Genomic DNA, 15233 nt, shown 5'->3' on the forward strand with positions numbered 1-15233 from the left:
ATAAATAAAAATAATAAAAAGGAAGGAGAAGATAATTTTGAAAATTAGTTACAGAAGTACCCCTATAACAGGAACTTTTCAAAACAGATCTAGGAGCAGAAAGATTTCAAAAGAAAATGTTCTTCCTTGGAAGGAGTTTTCATGTGCCAGAACTAAAATTTAAATGTAGTGCTCTTCTGACCAAGGAAAGATTACATTTGATTGCTGAAGCTTTCTAATTTAGATGGCTAAATGCTACCATGGACTTAAGCCTTAAAGGGGTTCGTATTAATCCTGAGCATGTACAAGTTTTCTTTTTCTTTAAAAAATGATTTGTTGAAAATACTTTCTCCTAGACCCTTGCCTTTGAACGGCTTTAAAATTTAATATACTTTTTAAAAAGTGCAATGGGATGAGATTATGCTATTAGTTTATTAAAAGCATGTTTTCTGTTTCTTAATTGTAAAGTCATTTAATTGAATAAAGATCATAGCACCATGTCAGTGTTTTGTTTCTTTCTCCGTTCTTTAATATGGGAAGGTCTGTGAAATAGATTTGGACTTGGCAAAGTGAATAGGGTATCTAAGGGGAGGGATTAACCCCATGTCAAAGGAGGTAATGGTAATGTGGTTCAGGTGCATCACCTTTCTCTGTCCTGCAAAACCATACCGAACAGTCTTGCTAGCATAGTGCTGGAGAAGGCCATGGACTTGGACTTAAAATCGAACACAAGTTTTATTTACAGTAACGTGGACTTGTGAGGACCCTTGAACTTGTAGCGCTTTCATTTGGTTGCCCCATCTGGTTAAATGGTTCCTCTTTGGGAGTGAGTGAGTGAAGCTCTATCGAAAGCTTTCCCTTTCAACTGGTGACCTTGGAGCCAGTGGAGAGGTTGCATTCAACTTCCCAAATATTGGCTAATTGCTAGACGTAGCCCATTTGGCCCTGCAGTAAGATTTCTAGTATGTTTATAGTTTGAAACATATACTTGGTGTGGTCAGTTGCCATCCATCCATCCCTCCCTGTCTTCCCTCTCTCTCCCTGATGGTGATGATATGTTCGGTGCCAGGCTAGCTGTTGCACTTGTGCTCATCAGTATAGTTAGGGAAGGTGCAAACTCACAGACTGATAGGATAGGAAGAGTATGGTGAAAACTCGGGACTACCATCAGAGTGGTGATACCCCCAATAGCATAAGCTGGGGAGAAAAACGGGAGGGGAAAGGGCGTGTGTGGATGGGGAGAAGTCAAGCAAACTATGGTTTGTCTTTGGTGCGTTGACATTCTTGCCTTTGATTACCATATATCAGTTTGCAAAGATGAGTTCAACTCTAGCTGAATCAAAGAAAAAATGATAACTGGATGTCTAGGAGCAAAACTGACATCAGGCACTGGAAGAACTCAAATGTCAAGAGGGCTATTATCTCAAGTACGTGGCAGGTGTATTATCTGCTTTTGCAGATGGATTTCTTCCATGCTGCCGGGGAGGTAAGGCACAGACGGTTCCAGGCTTACATCATACCACTTTAATGTCTCCAGGGGAAAAAGACTTTTTTTTTTTTTTTAACCCACTGCCTACTTAGAAATGTGTGTGTATATAGAGAAGGCTTCTGATTGGTCTGGCTTGGGTCATATGTTCCTTCACAGTCAATTGCAATAGCCTGGGGGCTGGGGCCTGATAGCTGGACCAAGGTCACATGTGTCTCTAGTCAGGGTAATGTGGTACTGTGATTAGGCAGGTCCACTAGAACCACAGTCACCAAGTGAAAGACTGCTGGACAAACAAAAACAAATGTCCACCACAGTTCCCAGTGCCCCGGACTGTCGCTCCATTTAACAGACACAGGGGAATGAGAAACCTGGACCATTTCAGGAATGTTCTTTCAAAGAGAAGTATGGTGGTTATGCTGCACATTTATGCAGGGGAAGCTCTTCAGAGCCTCTCAATAGGGATTTGTTCTCTTTATGACTTGAGGGGTTTCCGAAATGGGATTCAGGAGGAAGTTACACTTCACCTTCCTTTTCTTTCATAAAAACCTGATTTTTCTGGTCAAACGGTCAGAATTGGCATATTCCCAAAGCCGCACCAGAGTAGCCTGGATAAACGTTAAAAAGCCTGTATTCAGGGGTGCCTGACTGGCTCAGTCAGCAGTGACTCTTGATCTTAGGGTCTTGAGTTCAAGCCCCACATTGGGCACAGAGCCTACTTAAAAAAAAAAAAAAAAGCAAGCTTGTATTCAGTTTTGACATTGATGGAGTTTTCCCCAGAAGAGTGTTCAGGTTTTGAGAGTTAATGTCAAGCAACAGAAACCCTCATGTTCACACAAAATGCTCCTAATGGATTCTGCTCCTTTAAATGTGGCTTGCCTGCCCTCTCTCTCCTTCCCCCCTCTCCCTTCCCCCTTTCCTTCTCTCCCCCTGGCCTTGCTGCCCTCCTACCCCACCCACTCAGAATCCCCACAAGGTCTCATGCATCAGCATAAGCCTGAGCCATTTTCTCCTACTTTCTCAGACACTGCAAAACACCGGATTCTCCTGGAGAATCGTCCTCCTTAGAAGGCAGAAAATGGAGACATTGAAAATAATGACTATTACCCCTCCCCCACCACAAGAACAGGGCTCCGTGACTGTGGTTGCAGAAAAGACCAGAGGCTTTGGAGTCAGCTCTTGGTTTGATCCTGGTATGGCCTCCCACTCGAACAGTGGTGGCAGACTTGGAGGGGGGGGGCACCTAGGGACAGTCTTGCTGGTGGTGGTACCAACATCGTGTGGTATAGCTTCTTGGCCTGGGTCTGTCTTACCGAGCTCCTCTTGAGCGCTGTGTGGAAGGCGAAAATCACTTTCCTGGCATCCTCATCCCTCAGGATGCTTTCTGTTTTGTTTTCCCAGGCACAGCACAGGGGGAAATAAATAAAGGAATCGACATCAGGGCAGTTCTGAAAGCAGAGAGTAAGGAGAAGCAGAAGTCAGTCTGGTGTTCTCAAACCCCAACCCCTCCACCTTGGGTTTGGGCTGCTTTACTAGTCACTTGCTTAATACGAAAAACAATTTATTGGGTGAGTAGCAATGCCCATAAAGCTCTGGTATGTATTTGTGTTGCCTCTGACTCTCCCATTGGGAAGCTGGTGAATGACGGGTGATGTGATGAGCACGTGCTTTTCCTTGTGTTAACAGCCAACATGTCCTGATGAGGATTCACCACGTGCCACACATCAGGCTCAGTACTTTATAAGCATCATTTCATTTGTGGCTCTCCCGTTGGGGAATGTGTTTTTACATGTGATCTTATATGTTGTCCAGTATTATCATCACTCCTTTTAAGAGATGAATAGACTGAGGCTCAGAGAGTGAAGGGTGTCCTGGACCCTATAGCCAGCAAGTGAGCAGGCCAGGATGAGGCCCAAGCATCCCCACTGCAAGGCGTAGGGCTGACTGGGAGTGGGGAGAAGAGAGATGAAGGGGAGCTGGTTCCACTCTTAGGGAGCCACAGTCCAGCCAGAGCCGGGTGCCAGGAAGGGCCTGTGTCTGGTCATTCATTCATGGAATTTGTGCTGTGGACCCGGTTTGGGGGATATCTGATGGCTTAAGACCCAATAGTTAAAAGTGCTTTCTTTGTGCTGGTCCTCTGAAAGCCTTCAGCTGGCTTTCAACTTTAATCTAGTTTTAAACTATAAGCCCACTCGGATGGAGGAGGTTAAGTCAGTTGATTACAGTCCAGCGTGGTGTGTATACAGATGGAGTCTAATACAAGATGGTCTTCAATATTGGGCGGCCCCAAGCGCGTGTGTGGAATCGGTGAGGAGGAGGTGGCGCTGGAACTGGGTTCACGGGGGGCCTCTAGGTGGAGGAGGGCGTGGGGAGTGGCGGTGAGTGGGAGGTCTCCTGGCCCTCTGACCCAGAGGCGGAAGCAGGCTGTCCCTGTCGCGGGGCTGGGAGCTCTGCGAGGCTCTCATTAGTCAGCCGCGCGGGGAGGAGCCGGGTGACCTTACGCTGGCTGGAGCCTCTGCGGCCATTAAACGCGGTCCCTTGGCGGCGCGCTGCCTCCCAAGTTCGAGAGGTGGGTGGAGCGGTCCTTTCCCGAACTTAAGGAAGGGTGAGGTGCTCGGGGTGGCTCTCCAGGTCCCGGACGGCCAAGTGGGAGACGGAGAAGTTGGGGGAGGCGGGCGTAAACAAGTCAGGGGGCAGCCCGCCAGCAGCCGCGCCCGCTGGCACCCGCGGGTGAGGAGCGCCACCGGGAGCAGGCGACACTGATCATCCTTCCCCGGCTGCGCCGCCGCCTCTCAGGTGTCGGGTGAGCCTTCCCTGACCCTTCAAGGGATTCATCAGTTCACGGCCAAGTTCAGGGGCAGGGAGGGGGTAGCGAGGACCTCGAAGAGTGAGCTGGTGGCCCTGGGAAGGGTCAGAGGACAACCGCGCACCGTCTCCTTGCTAGAAGCCACGGTACCCTGGGGATCGGGGAACGCTGTTCCCTATTAATGACATAATGAATCCCTGCTCCCCCTGCCTCAGGGCTTTACGCAGCAGATACACCGAACTCCAGCCTGAAATTGAGAGTCCACTGGACGAAAAAAGATGCGCGCGTCCATCGTAAGTGTGGGGCGGCGTGGGCCGGGGTGGGGGCTGTGTTTTAGTGGGGACTCATTGTCCTGGAGCCTGAGTTATTACTGGAGATTGAGGATCCTGGAGGATGTGGGACCACACCTCCTGCAGCGGGTGGGCTTAAGGTGTTGGATGTGGGTTAGCCTGCTCCTGGTCCAGATGTCTCAGTACTTACTCTTGCCTGGGCACCTGTCTGAAATTAATGCCAGCGCAGGCAGGACCTACAGGAGGAGGGAGGCAGCAAGGGGCGACTTGCTCCGCGAAGTCCCTGTCCTGCTTCCCCCAGTCAGACCAGAACATCCCTGACTGGCTCCTGGGGCCAGATGTCTGCGGCTGGACCTGCTGCCCCAGCCCCTGCTTGGGTCTGACCTTTTCTCTGGGCTTTTTTGGTTTCAGCTGACTCACCCCATGACCAGCTCTGACAGCGATTTCTAGGCTTTCACTTTTACTTTTTCTAGTCTGTGATGTGGTTCAGAAATCATAAAGGGGCTTAGCAAATGCTTCCTTTCAACCTAGCAGAACCCTGAGGGATTCAGGGCACTGGCTGCTGATGTAGACCCACCTGGGGTTGTGTTCCTACACAGCACTTGGTTGGGGCACAAGCCTGCAGGGTGCTGTTCTGAGCATTTCCTGTCTGAAATCCACTCGGTTCCCCAGAATGAAGATTATAGGACTTCATACATAGGACGTGCTCAGAATAGTGCTTCCCACACATAGTAAGTGCTCAACTGCAATTCACTCTTATTATTATTTCAATCCACAGAACTATGCCACCGGGACTGGCATCAGGGTGGACCTGGCGTATATGATGCCTCGAGTGGTCATTTTAAATATCCCTCTCCTTTATCTGACAACACTGTTTTCAATAATAATCATGAAATGGATAGTAATAATATCCAGAAAAGAAACAGTGAAAATTTTATTTTATTGAGGTTTGTATAGGAAACATGCCAGTGCAAAAGTAAAAAAAAAAAAAGAAAAGAAAAAGAAGGTAAATATTATGGAGAAAAATAGGAAAAAGTAATGGATTGGGAGTTTTTAATTCGGGGCACCTGGCTGGCTCAGTGAGCGGAGCCTGTGACTCTTGATCTCAGGGTTGTGGGTTTGAGCCCCATGTTGTAGAGATTGCTTAAAGATAAAATCTTTTTAAAAAGTTTTTAATTGCATGAATGTAGTTTTGAAAGAAAGCTCACTCTTGCATGTAGGTTGGTCACAGTCACGAATAATAGCAACATGACAGTTTCTGATTTGGAACTTTTACTTCTGGAAAGTTGTCCGTGACTTTGTCAAGATTGATCTTTGCATATTCATGTTCTGTATTCAGCTGAGCTCGATTTGTCCATCCATCTTTGTTCACAGCTGACTGAAGAGCACTTTTTATTAATTTTAATTTCAAAAGCTCCTCTACATGAAACCACAGATATACAACTAGGGAAAGTCTTAAACATTAGGAGAGGTTTGTCAGAGATTCATAAAAATCACATTTCAGAATAAATTCCAGAAATTGCAATACTGTGTCTTAAAAAAAAATCAATCTAGTGCCTTTTAAATATCTCCACATGTGAAACATTTTCACTAAAACATCATCACCAGAAAATTAATCATAAGTTTTTAATCTTATTTGGTGAAATTCTCCCAAGTTTTCCTTCTTCTGAAGAAATCAGAGAAAATGGTTGAGTGATAGTGGGCACTGATATTTATTTAATCCATTGCTTTAGAATGAGTCTAGTTCTCGGTGAAAGGGATCCACTTCTCTTTTAGTTTCTTCTGGCACAGGGAGAGCTGACTCTTCTGTCTTCTGTGTTGACACATAGGAAAATATAGGACCTTGAGAGTTGGCACATGAACCGTGCCCAGTGTGAGCTCGAACCCCTCTGAGCCACTTGGAACTTTCTGTTGGAACAGTAACTAAGTCTGTTTGTCCGCAGACTATAGAACTGGGTGTTCTCTGATCGAACTTCCATGTAGAAGACAAAGTTGTTTTTTTTTTTTTTTTAAAGACACAGCGAGAGAGGGAACACAAGCAGGGGGAGTGGGAGAGGGAGAAGCAGACTCCCCACTGAGCAGGGAGCCCGATGTGGGGCTCCATCCCAGGACCCTGAGATCATGACCTGAGCTGAAGGCAGACGCTTACCCGACTGAGACACCTAGGCGCCCCAAGGTGTGTTCTTATTGTTTTAAAAATTTCTACAGACAACTTATTCCTATTTGCACCCAAGGAATACAGCTCCCACCTCCCCACTCTTTTGAGTGTGTGGCTGCCTGCCTCTTAGAGCTTGACAAATGTCATTTCTTATTAGAGCAGCTGCGTGGACCTCCTTGGGATGGAGAGCCTGCCTGTCTACTGTCTAGCCCGTGTTTCTCTGAGTCCTTTATTTTTATTTAAATTCAATTAATTAACATAATGTATTATTAGTTTCAGAGGTAGAGGTCAGTGATTCATCAGTTGCATATAACACCCAGTGCTCATTATATCACATGCCCTCCTTAATGCCCATCACCCAGTGACCCCATTCCCACACCCACCTCCCCTCCTGCAACCCTCAGTTTGTTTCCTGAGATTAAGAGTCTCTTATGGTTTGTCTCCCTCTCTGGTTTCATCTTGTTTCATTTTTCCCTCCCTTCTCCTATGATCCTCTATCTTGTTTCTCAAATTCCTCATATCAGTGAGATCATATGATAATTGTCTTTCTCTAATTGACTTATTTAGTTTAGCATAATACCCTCTAGTCCCATCCACGTCGTTGCAAATGGCAAGATTTCATTTTTTTGATGGCTGCATAATATTCCGTTGTATACATATCCCACATCTTTTTATCCATTCATCTGTTGATGGACATCTGGGCTGTTTTCATAGTTTGGCTATTGTGGACATTGCTGCTATAAACATCGGGGTGCAGGAGCCCCTTCGGATCACTACCTTTGTGTCTTTGGGGTAAATACCCAGTAGTGCAATTGCTGGGTCATAGGGTAGCTCTATTTTCAACTTTCTGAGGAACGTCCATACTGTTTTCCAGAGTGGCCGCACCAGCTCGCATTCCCACGAACAGTGTACGAGGGCTTCCCTTTTCTCTGAGCCCTTTAGTCAAGCCTGTGATTCTTCCTGGTCAGTGCCAGAGCTGACCATTCTCTCCTCTCCGTGTTCCAAATTTGCTTAGAACAAGCGGGCCAAATTTGCCTCTGCTTCTCCAGCCCTGCTGTCCTTAAACCTGTGGCTAGCTGCTGGGGAAGTGCATATCCAGAGTGAAACTGAGGCTCCAGAATATCGGTACTGAACTGGGCCCTTGGGTCCTCTAAACAACAGAAATCAGTAAGAGGCCAACCAGGAGCTGCAGGCAAGGCTTTACTGGGCTTTGTGCTCAAGCACAAGGGAGGCGGCAGAAGGAAAGAATTCTCTGACTCCCCAGAGGAGAGGTCAGGGAGGGTTTGTAAAAGAAACGTAGGTAGGGAAAGGGTGCCTTGGAAGCACGTAGTGGAGGATTTATTCACACCTGTGCACTTAAAGGTCATGCTTCTTCCTGTGTCCCATGTCTAATTAGCATGTTAAGTCTCCACCCCCTTGGCCTGATTTTTGAGTATTATAATGAGAAGACAAGTCTGTGAGAGTTCAGCACTGGGATCCGCCCATCTTGGTGCAGACTGGTTTGGTCCGGTCTTGGCCAGTCTTTGTAGTAAACATCCTCCCTTCAGTAAGCGCCTTCCCTCTGAATTCCTGCAAGTTGGGCTCCTCAAGAGGCACAGAGTTTTAGCTTTTTTTTTCTTTCCTTACGAAGGCCCCCAGGGAGTTCTGGATTTCACGGTCAGGGTTGAAGGGACGTGAGTCCAGTTCCTGCTCTGTCTCAATAGGAGGACACTGATGGGCCTACTCTGATCTCTGACTCTGGACTCCCTTGTGACAACTTTGTGAGCCTCTCAGTTCGCCTGATGTTCTGACAGATCTCTGCAGTGCTTGTTAAGGTGCTAAGGGGCAGGGACGATAGCTCCAGGCCCTGCAGGGAGTCATCCACATTCCAGAGGGGCCCTGTCGGGGTTAGGCTTCCTGGAGGCTGCAAACCTCCAGTGAGAACACTATGTGCCAGGCTGGTTGCTGGGTGTGGCTGGTGGGCTGGGCATGGAGCCTGATCACTGTTCCCATGGGCTCAGCTCAACAATTATAGTCCCCCGAGAAAACCGGGCCATGGCCCGTGGAAGCGGCAGCAACACTGTTTGCTGGAGTGTCCTCTTGAAGGATCAGTAGGACTTTGCCAGTGAATAGCCAAGGGCATTTCTGGCCTAGAGAAGCGTGATGTAGAGGCAAAGCTCACTTTGCGGGTTGTTACCGGAAGTCAGTACCTGCATGCAAACTCCTGGGTATAGTGGAAAGAATTTGGCCCTTGGATTCAGGAAGACCTACAGTGGAATCCTGGCCCGGCTTCTTGGGGAGCTCTGAGAACTTGGGCAAGTTACTTCCCATCTCTGTGCTGTTTCCTGACTTGTAAAAAATAGGGCGGCTGTGAAGAATTCCAGATAACTCGTGTGTGCGAGGTGCCCGGTGGCGGCGGTGGCCGTGGTGGTTTCCAGATGAGTTAGGAGGCAGTCCTGATTCATGTGGAGTGAGGCTGGGCTCCTACATCGCACCGGCCTTGGGCCTGGAGGTCAAGAACCTGGGAGGCCCCATAAGTTTTGCCTCCTTTTTCTAGGCTGCTCATGACCTTCGGGGCCACAGGGGCTGGACCTGGAACCCATTGGAGCTGCCCCTGTTCCTCTCCCAGCAACTGGCAAGGGAAGAGGCGATACATCAGCCCAGTCCCTCCTCTACCTTCTCTCTGGGGCTGAGGCTGGGGGCTGTGGGCAGTCAGGCCTCCGGTCATGCTTCCTGCATGCACCCAGCCCGGGGCACAGGGTCTCAACCCTCTCCCAGGTACTTGGTTTTACAGCTTTTGCCCCATGATCGCATTTATTCCTCACATAGACTCTGCTGCATGGGTCTGCATGGCCCCATTGTACCAGAGAAGCTCAGAGAGGTTCAGGGACTCCTGAAGGTCACACAGCGGTAGAGCAGAGAGGGGCAGAATCTTGGGTGGACATGGGCTCTGCTTCTGAAAACGCAGCCTTGGATAGACAGGATTGATGCCCAGCCCCTCACAGGTTTCTTCTCTTCCTCGAACCTTGGTACCGAAGTCCCAGCTCTTTGCTAGAAAGTCCCCTCTTGGCATCCACACTGGACCTTGTAATTTTCCGGGAGTTTCCCCAGAGCATCAGGAATGAAGGGGCTGAGATTGGAATTTCCACACTCCCCACAACATGTGATTTTGGGAACAAGGAGAACCTGCTCTCAGGCTGGGTTTCCCAATCTCCACGGCATCTGCAGCTGGTCCTGGAACTGAGAACTTTCCAGATCAAACATACCGAAAACATACCCAAGGAGAGGGGCAGCAAAAACTGCTGTGTACAGAAGTCTTCCTTTGTGCCAGGCAGTATTTGCTGAGTGTTTTGTAGGTATTAACCTATTTGATCCTCAGGACAACCCCATGAGTTATTCCATTTTACAGCTGGGGAAACCGAGGCTGGGAGAAGTTGGGTAACTTGTCCAAGGCTGTCCAGTTAGGAAGTAGCAGAGCCCAAATTTGAACCCACGCTGTCTGGCTCTGGAGCCCCAAGCTGTAGTCAGTAGGCTTTTTTTTTTTAAATGTTTTATTTATTTATTCGTGAGAGAGAGAGAGAGAGAGAGAGGCAGAGGGAGAAGCAGGCTCCCCGCCTAGCAGGGAGCCCGATGCGGGACTCGATCCCAGGACCCTGGGATCATGACCTGAGCCGAAGGCAGAGGCTTAACCATCTGAGCCACCCAGGCGCCCCGTCAGTAGGCTTTTTAATGAAAACGAAAGCCATCTGGATTTAGACATGCTCATGAGTCATGCTCAGTAGCCTACTTCCTGTATTTTTTTGTACATCTGAAATATTTCATTCAAAAAAACCAAAATTGCAAAGCTCTGACCGATGAGGCTAAATGGGGCCAGATGTGTGTGAGTTGGAGCACTTCCGTAGTGGCCTTGAATTAAAGAAAAAGATTCTTTTTTAAAACATCTATTTTATTTATTTTTTTTAAGTAGGCTCCCCTCCCAACATGGGGCTCGAACTCACGACCCCAGAGTCGCACACTCCACTGACTGAGCCAGCCAGGCGCCCCGAGAAACACATTCTTTTTGTTTTGTTTCACCGCTTGGGTTGAAAATTCTTCTGCAAGTGCTGTCGCTGTGCTCTCTGGTCCTGTCCAGCGCCCACAGCTGAGGGTCTCAAACTGGATCGGAGCTGCAGGGGTGAATGTGGATGACTATGCAGGGGCTGCAGACGGAGTTGTGTGCTGGAGGGCTCGGCTGTCTCCTTTCTCCCTGCAGTGGGGGAAGAGGCTGGGGCTCCAGCTGCCCCGTTGCCACTTTCAGGCTGACTCTGGGTAAGCGACCTCATCTCCCTTAGCCTCAGTTTCCCCACCTGCAAAATGAGGTATGTCTGCTCATCTCAGCCTGATGTTCAGGGTCACGGCTCTCTCCCCTCAGATACCCTCTCCCCTGGTTCTCACTCTGGGCTGCACCGCAGAACCACCTGGAAGCTTTAAAAAAAATGCCCCCACGGGCACCGAGAGATCCCCTCACAGCTGTGCTTCTGCTTCAGTCTGCCCCACACCCCTGCTTCCCTGTCTCCATCCTCCCCCTTAAGGCCACTCCCTCCTCACCACCTTCTCTGATTGCCGGAGGATGTGAGGGTTCAGAGTATAGGACTTGGATTTGAATTCTACCTATAGCACATACACGGTCCCTCTCGCCTCTCAGGACTTCAACAAAAATCTCAGGTGCTGCTGCCTTTTCTAGCATCATCTGCGGCTCCTCTCCCCCTCCCCCCTTACGCCCATTCGGCCGGACTTTGGTGTCCAACTCCAATAGGAGCTGCACTCATAAAAGCCACCGTGACCCTCACCCTAGAGCACACTCCTGACCTCCAGAGGCCCATATTCAGCTGCCTTCCTGGCCTCTCCACTTGGCTCCACGGAGCCCGGTTAACCCCAGCGCCCAAGCAGGGGCGCCCGCTCCTCCCTAGCCTGCTCTGTCCGCAGCCTGCTCATCCTGCCTCCCACTTGCTCTGGCCAGAAACCCTGGGGTGATCTTTGCCTCCACTTCCCTTCACGCCCACCTCATTCCATCAGCAAATCCTGTCGGTTTGACCTTCATAGAAATCCAGAACCCGTTACTTGCCATCCCCGCTGCCCCGTCTCGTCTGAGCCATCCACACCACTCTCCATCCTGCATTCAACACCTCTCCTCCTTCACCCCCTCCACTCCAGCCACACTGGCCTCCGGGCTGCTCCTCAAACACGCTCCCACCTGGGGCCGTTGCTCAGGCTGTTCCCTCTGCCTGGATGTTCCAGATCTCTGCAGGGCCCACTGTCTGCCTTCCCTGACCCCTCATTTAATATTGCAGTCTCTGCCCCGACCCCGTCCCCTCCAGCTCCTTTAACACTGCTCTACATTTTCTTTCTTTTTTGTTTTTATTTGGTATCTCTTCCAATGTTCTGGATGATTTACTTATTTACTGAGGCTTCAAATAAACTAAAAAAAATTTCTGTCTCTCTCCCTGGTACTGAGCAAAAGCTCATGAAGGCAGGGATCTTTACTTTGATCATAGACACAGCGCAGGTGCCCAGGTGGGTGCCTGGCATCTAGCTCTGTGAGCATCTGTTGGGTGAAGGAGCAAATGAGTGAGTCCCCTGACCCTCCCAGGCAGAGGTGGGCATGCCCAAGGTGAAGGGATTCTCAAGGGGAGGCCGCTTACACCACTGCCCTAGGGTGGGGCAGACTATTTGTTAAAAGTGCACAGTGATTCTGCAAGCACGCCAGCAAGCCCCTCTCCTCTAATTTGTGCGCAGGCTCGTGTCCGAGAACCACAGCTGGGGATGAAGGCTGCAGGCTCGGGGTCAGGAACCCAGTGGGTCCTAGAGCAGAGTTAGAGCACATCGCACACCATTATTGCCTTTGTCATTGTCCCCACTCCCTCTGCTTTTCCCAGAACGCCGGTCATTTGAGTTTAAAAGAAGAGTTTAAAGATACTTGGCAGGTGGAATGAGTAGATCGGCATATTTGTGATAAAGCAAATGCAGTAACATAAGAGTAGTATCTAAGTGTTTGGGTATACAGATATTCACTAAACAACGCTTTCAGTTTTGAACGCTTGAGACTTTAAATTGTATGTTTGAAAATGTTTCTTAATACAATGTCAGGAAGCATGCTATGAACTTAAAAACACTCATTGCAGGAAAGCTGGAAAATACAGATAAAGAGAAGGAAGCAAAATAATTCCAGTAACCATCCCAGCACCCAGAGGGATTCTCTGTGAAGATGTTGGTGTATATCTTTCTAGTCTTTTTGTCCTGTGTATTTATTTTGTTACAGAGTAGTAATGGTGTAGATTACCCCAAATTGAACACACTGATGTTTGTCAGGTTTTGTGTTGTGTGTGTGTGTGTGTGTGATTCTAAAATGAATATACGTATATTTAAACATTTTGGAGGGCACCTGGGTGGCTCAGTTGGTTAAGCTACTGCCTTCGGCTCAGGTCATGATCCTGGAGTCCTGAGATCGAGTCCCGCATCAGACTCCCTGCTCAGCGGGGAGTCTGCTTCTCTCTCTGCTGCTCCCCCTGCTTGTGTGTGTGTGCTCTCTCTTTCTCTCTCTATCTCTCTGACAAATAAATAAAATCTTTAAAAAAAAATAAACATTTTGGAAAACTAGAAAAGAACTAAAAAGAAAATTAATACCCCAGATGTCACCGACTGGTAATAAACAGTTTACATTTTGGTGTATTTCCACAACTTTTCTATATGTGCTTTCTTTTTTAAACAAAGTTTAAAAAATATACTATTTTGTATAAAGCTTTTTCATTAACCATTATGTAATGGGCATTTATTATCATTAAGTATTCTTTTAAAATAAAAGAATAAAATAATCTTTTTACGTAGGATTTTTAGGTATCTGATGTTTTGCCATTGGATGTCACTTTTTGATGGACAACTTTTGTGGGCATTTCAGATTATTTCCTTAAGATCTAGTCTATAAATGGAAATTGGGTCAAAGAGTATGAATATTTTTAAGGTTAGTGAGACAGATTGCCAAATTGCCTTTCAGAAAAGTTATACTGGTTTTTATTTGCATCAGCAATGAATGATGGTATGTGTTTATCTTTTCTTATATTTAATATTGGTATTTTAATTTCCCCCCAAAACCAGTTTTTAATTTGCATTTACTTGATTACTTGTGAGGTAGAATATGTTTACTTATATTAGTGGTAATATATATTTCTTCTTTTTAAATTACTTATCATGCCCTTTGTCTACTTTTTTCTATTTTGGTATTTACATCTTTTTTATTGGTTCATAAAAACTCTTTATATATTAAAGATATTAACTGTTTTTCTGTCATTTTCTTCCAGTTGATCATGGTAGTTTGTGGAGTTTTATTTTGTTTTTTTCCAATGCATAGAATGTCTGGCTCATTTGGCTGTGAGTAACAAGCAACCCACTTAAGCTAGCTCAAGTAAAGAAGTTTTAGTTTTAGTTTTAGTTTAAGGACATGTGGAGGTTCATAGGATGAGACCTGCTTGCCTTCTTCAGGTCCAGCTGGCTGAGGTGGGAGGCGTTGGTCACAGGGTATGAAATATGGCGGCTGCCTAGGCAACTGGGATTGCAGGCAATCATTTTCCCTTAAAAGGGAGCATGAACATAACAGGCAATGATAGAAACTTCTAATAATAAGACCTTTAACACTTTTTAAATTGTAAAACCTTTTACCCTTTTCCTTTGTGGCTTTTATCCTTTGAGTCTCTTTATTCTAAGATCTGATATATATGTATCTATATTATTTTAAAATTTATTTATGGTTTTAGTCAACAAAACAAAGAGGCAACCCACAGAATGGGAGAAGATATTTGCTAATGACACTACAGATAAAGGGCTGGTATCCAAGATCTATAAAGAACTTCTCAAACTCAACACCCAAAAAACAAATAATCAAGTCAAAAAATGGGCAGAAGACATGAACAGACACTTCTCCAAAGAAGACATACAAATGGCTAACAGACACATGAAAAAATATTCATCATCATTAGCCAACAGGGAAATTCAAATCAAAACCACATTGAGATACCACCTTCACCAGTTAGAATGGCAAAAATTGACAAGGCAAGAAACAACAAATATTGGAGAGGTTGTGGAGAAAGGGGAACCCTCTTGCACTCTTGGTGGGAATGCAAGTTGGTACAGCTACTGTGGAAAACAGTGTGGAGGTTCCTCAAAAAATTAAAAATAGAGCTATACTATGACCCAGCAATTGCACTACTGGGTATTTACCCCCAAAGACACAGATGTCGTGAAAAGAAAGGCCATATGCACCCCAATGTTCATAGCAGCAACGTCCACAATAGCCAACCTGTGGAAAGAGCTGAGATGCCCTTCAACAGATGAACGGATAAAGAAGATGTGGTCCATATATACAATGGAATATTACTCAGCCATCAGAAAAGATGAATACCCAACTTTCACATCAACATGGATGGGACTGGAGGAGATCATGCTAAGTGAAATAAGTCAAGCAGAGAAAGTTAATTATCATATGGTTTCACTTATTTGTGGAAC

The 15233-nt window shown here is 46.8% G+C and overlaps 1 protein-coding gene across 3 annotated transcripts in view; it reads left to right on the forward strand.

Annotated features, from left to right (window-relative positions):
- Positions 1-3928: 3928 nt before the first annotated feature.
- LOC110575926 (phospholipase A and acyltransferase 3) overlaps positions 3929-15233 on the forward strand; it is a 33002-nt gene continuing 21697 nt past the window's right edge. Inside the window, exons 1-2 of one of the 3 annotated variants that reach the window (XM_021684960.1) lie at positions 3929-4034; positions 4487-4564. In XM_021684960.1, the coding sequence (XP_021540635.1) occupies positions 4550-4564 (15 nt within the window). In that variant the 5' untranslated portion in view covers positions 3929-4034; positions 4487-4549. The other 2 variants (XM_021684961.2, XM_021684958.1) reach the window with 2 other exon arrangements.

This window comes from Neomonachus schauinslandi, chromosome 11 (assembly GCF_002201575.2).
Source record: "Neomonachus schauinslandi chromosome 11, ASM220157v2, whole genome shotgun sequence".
In the NCBI taxonomy this organism is placed as follows: Eukaryota; Metazoa; Chordata; class Mammalia; order Carnivora; family Phocidae; genus Neomonachus; species Neomonachus schauinslandi.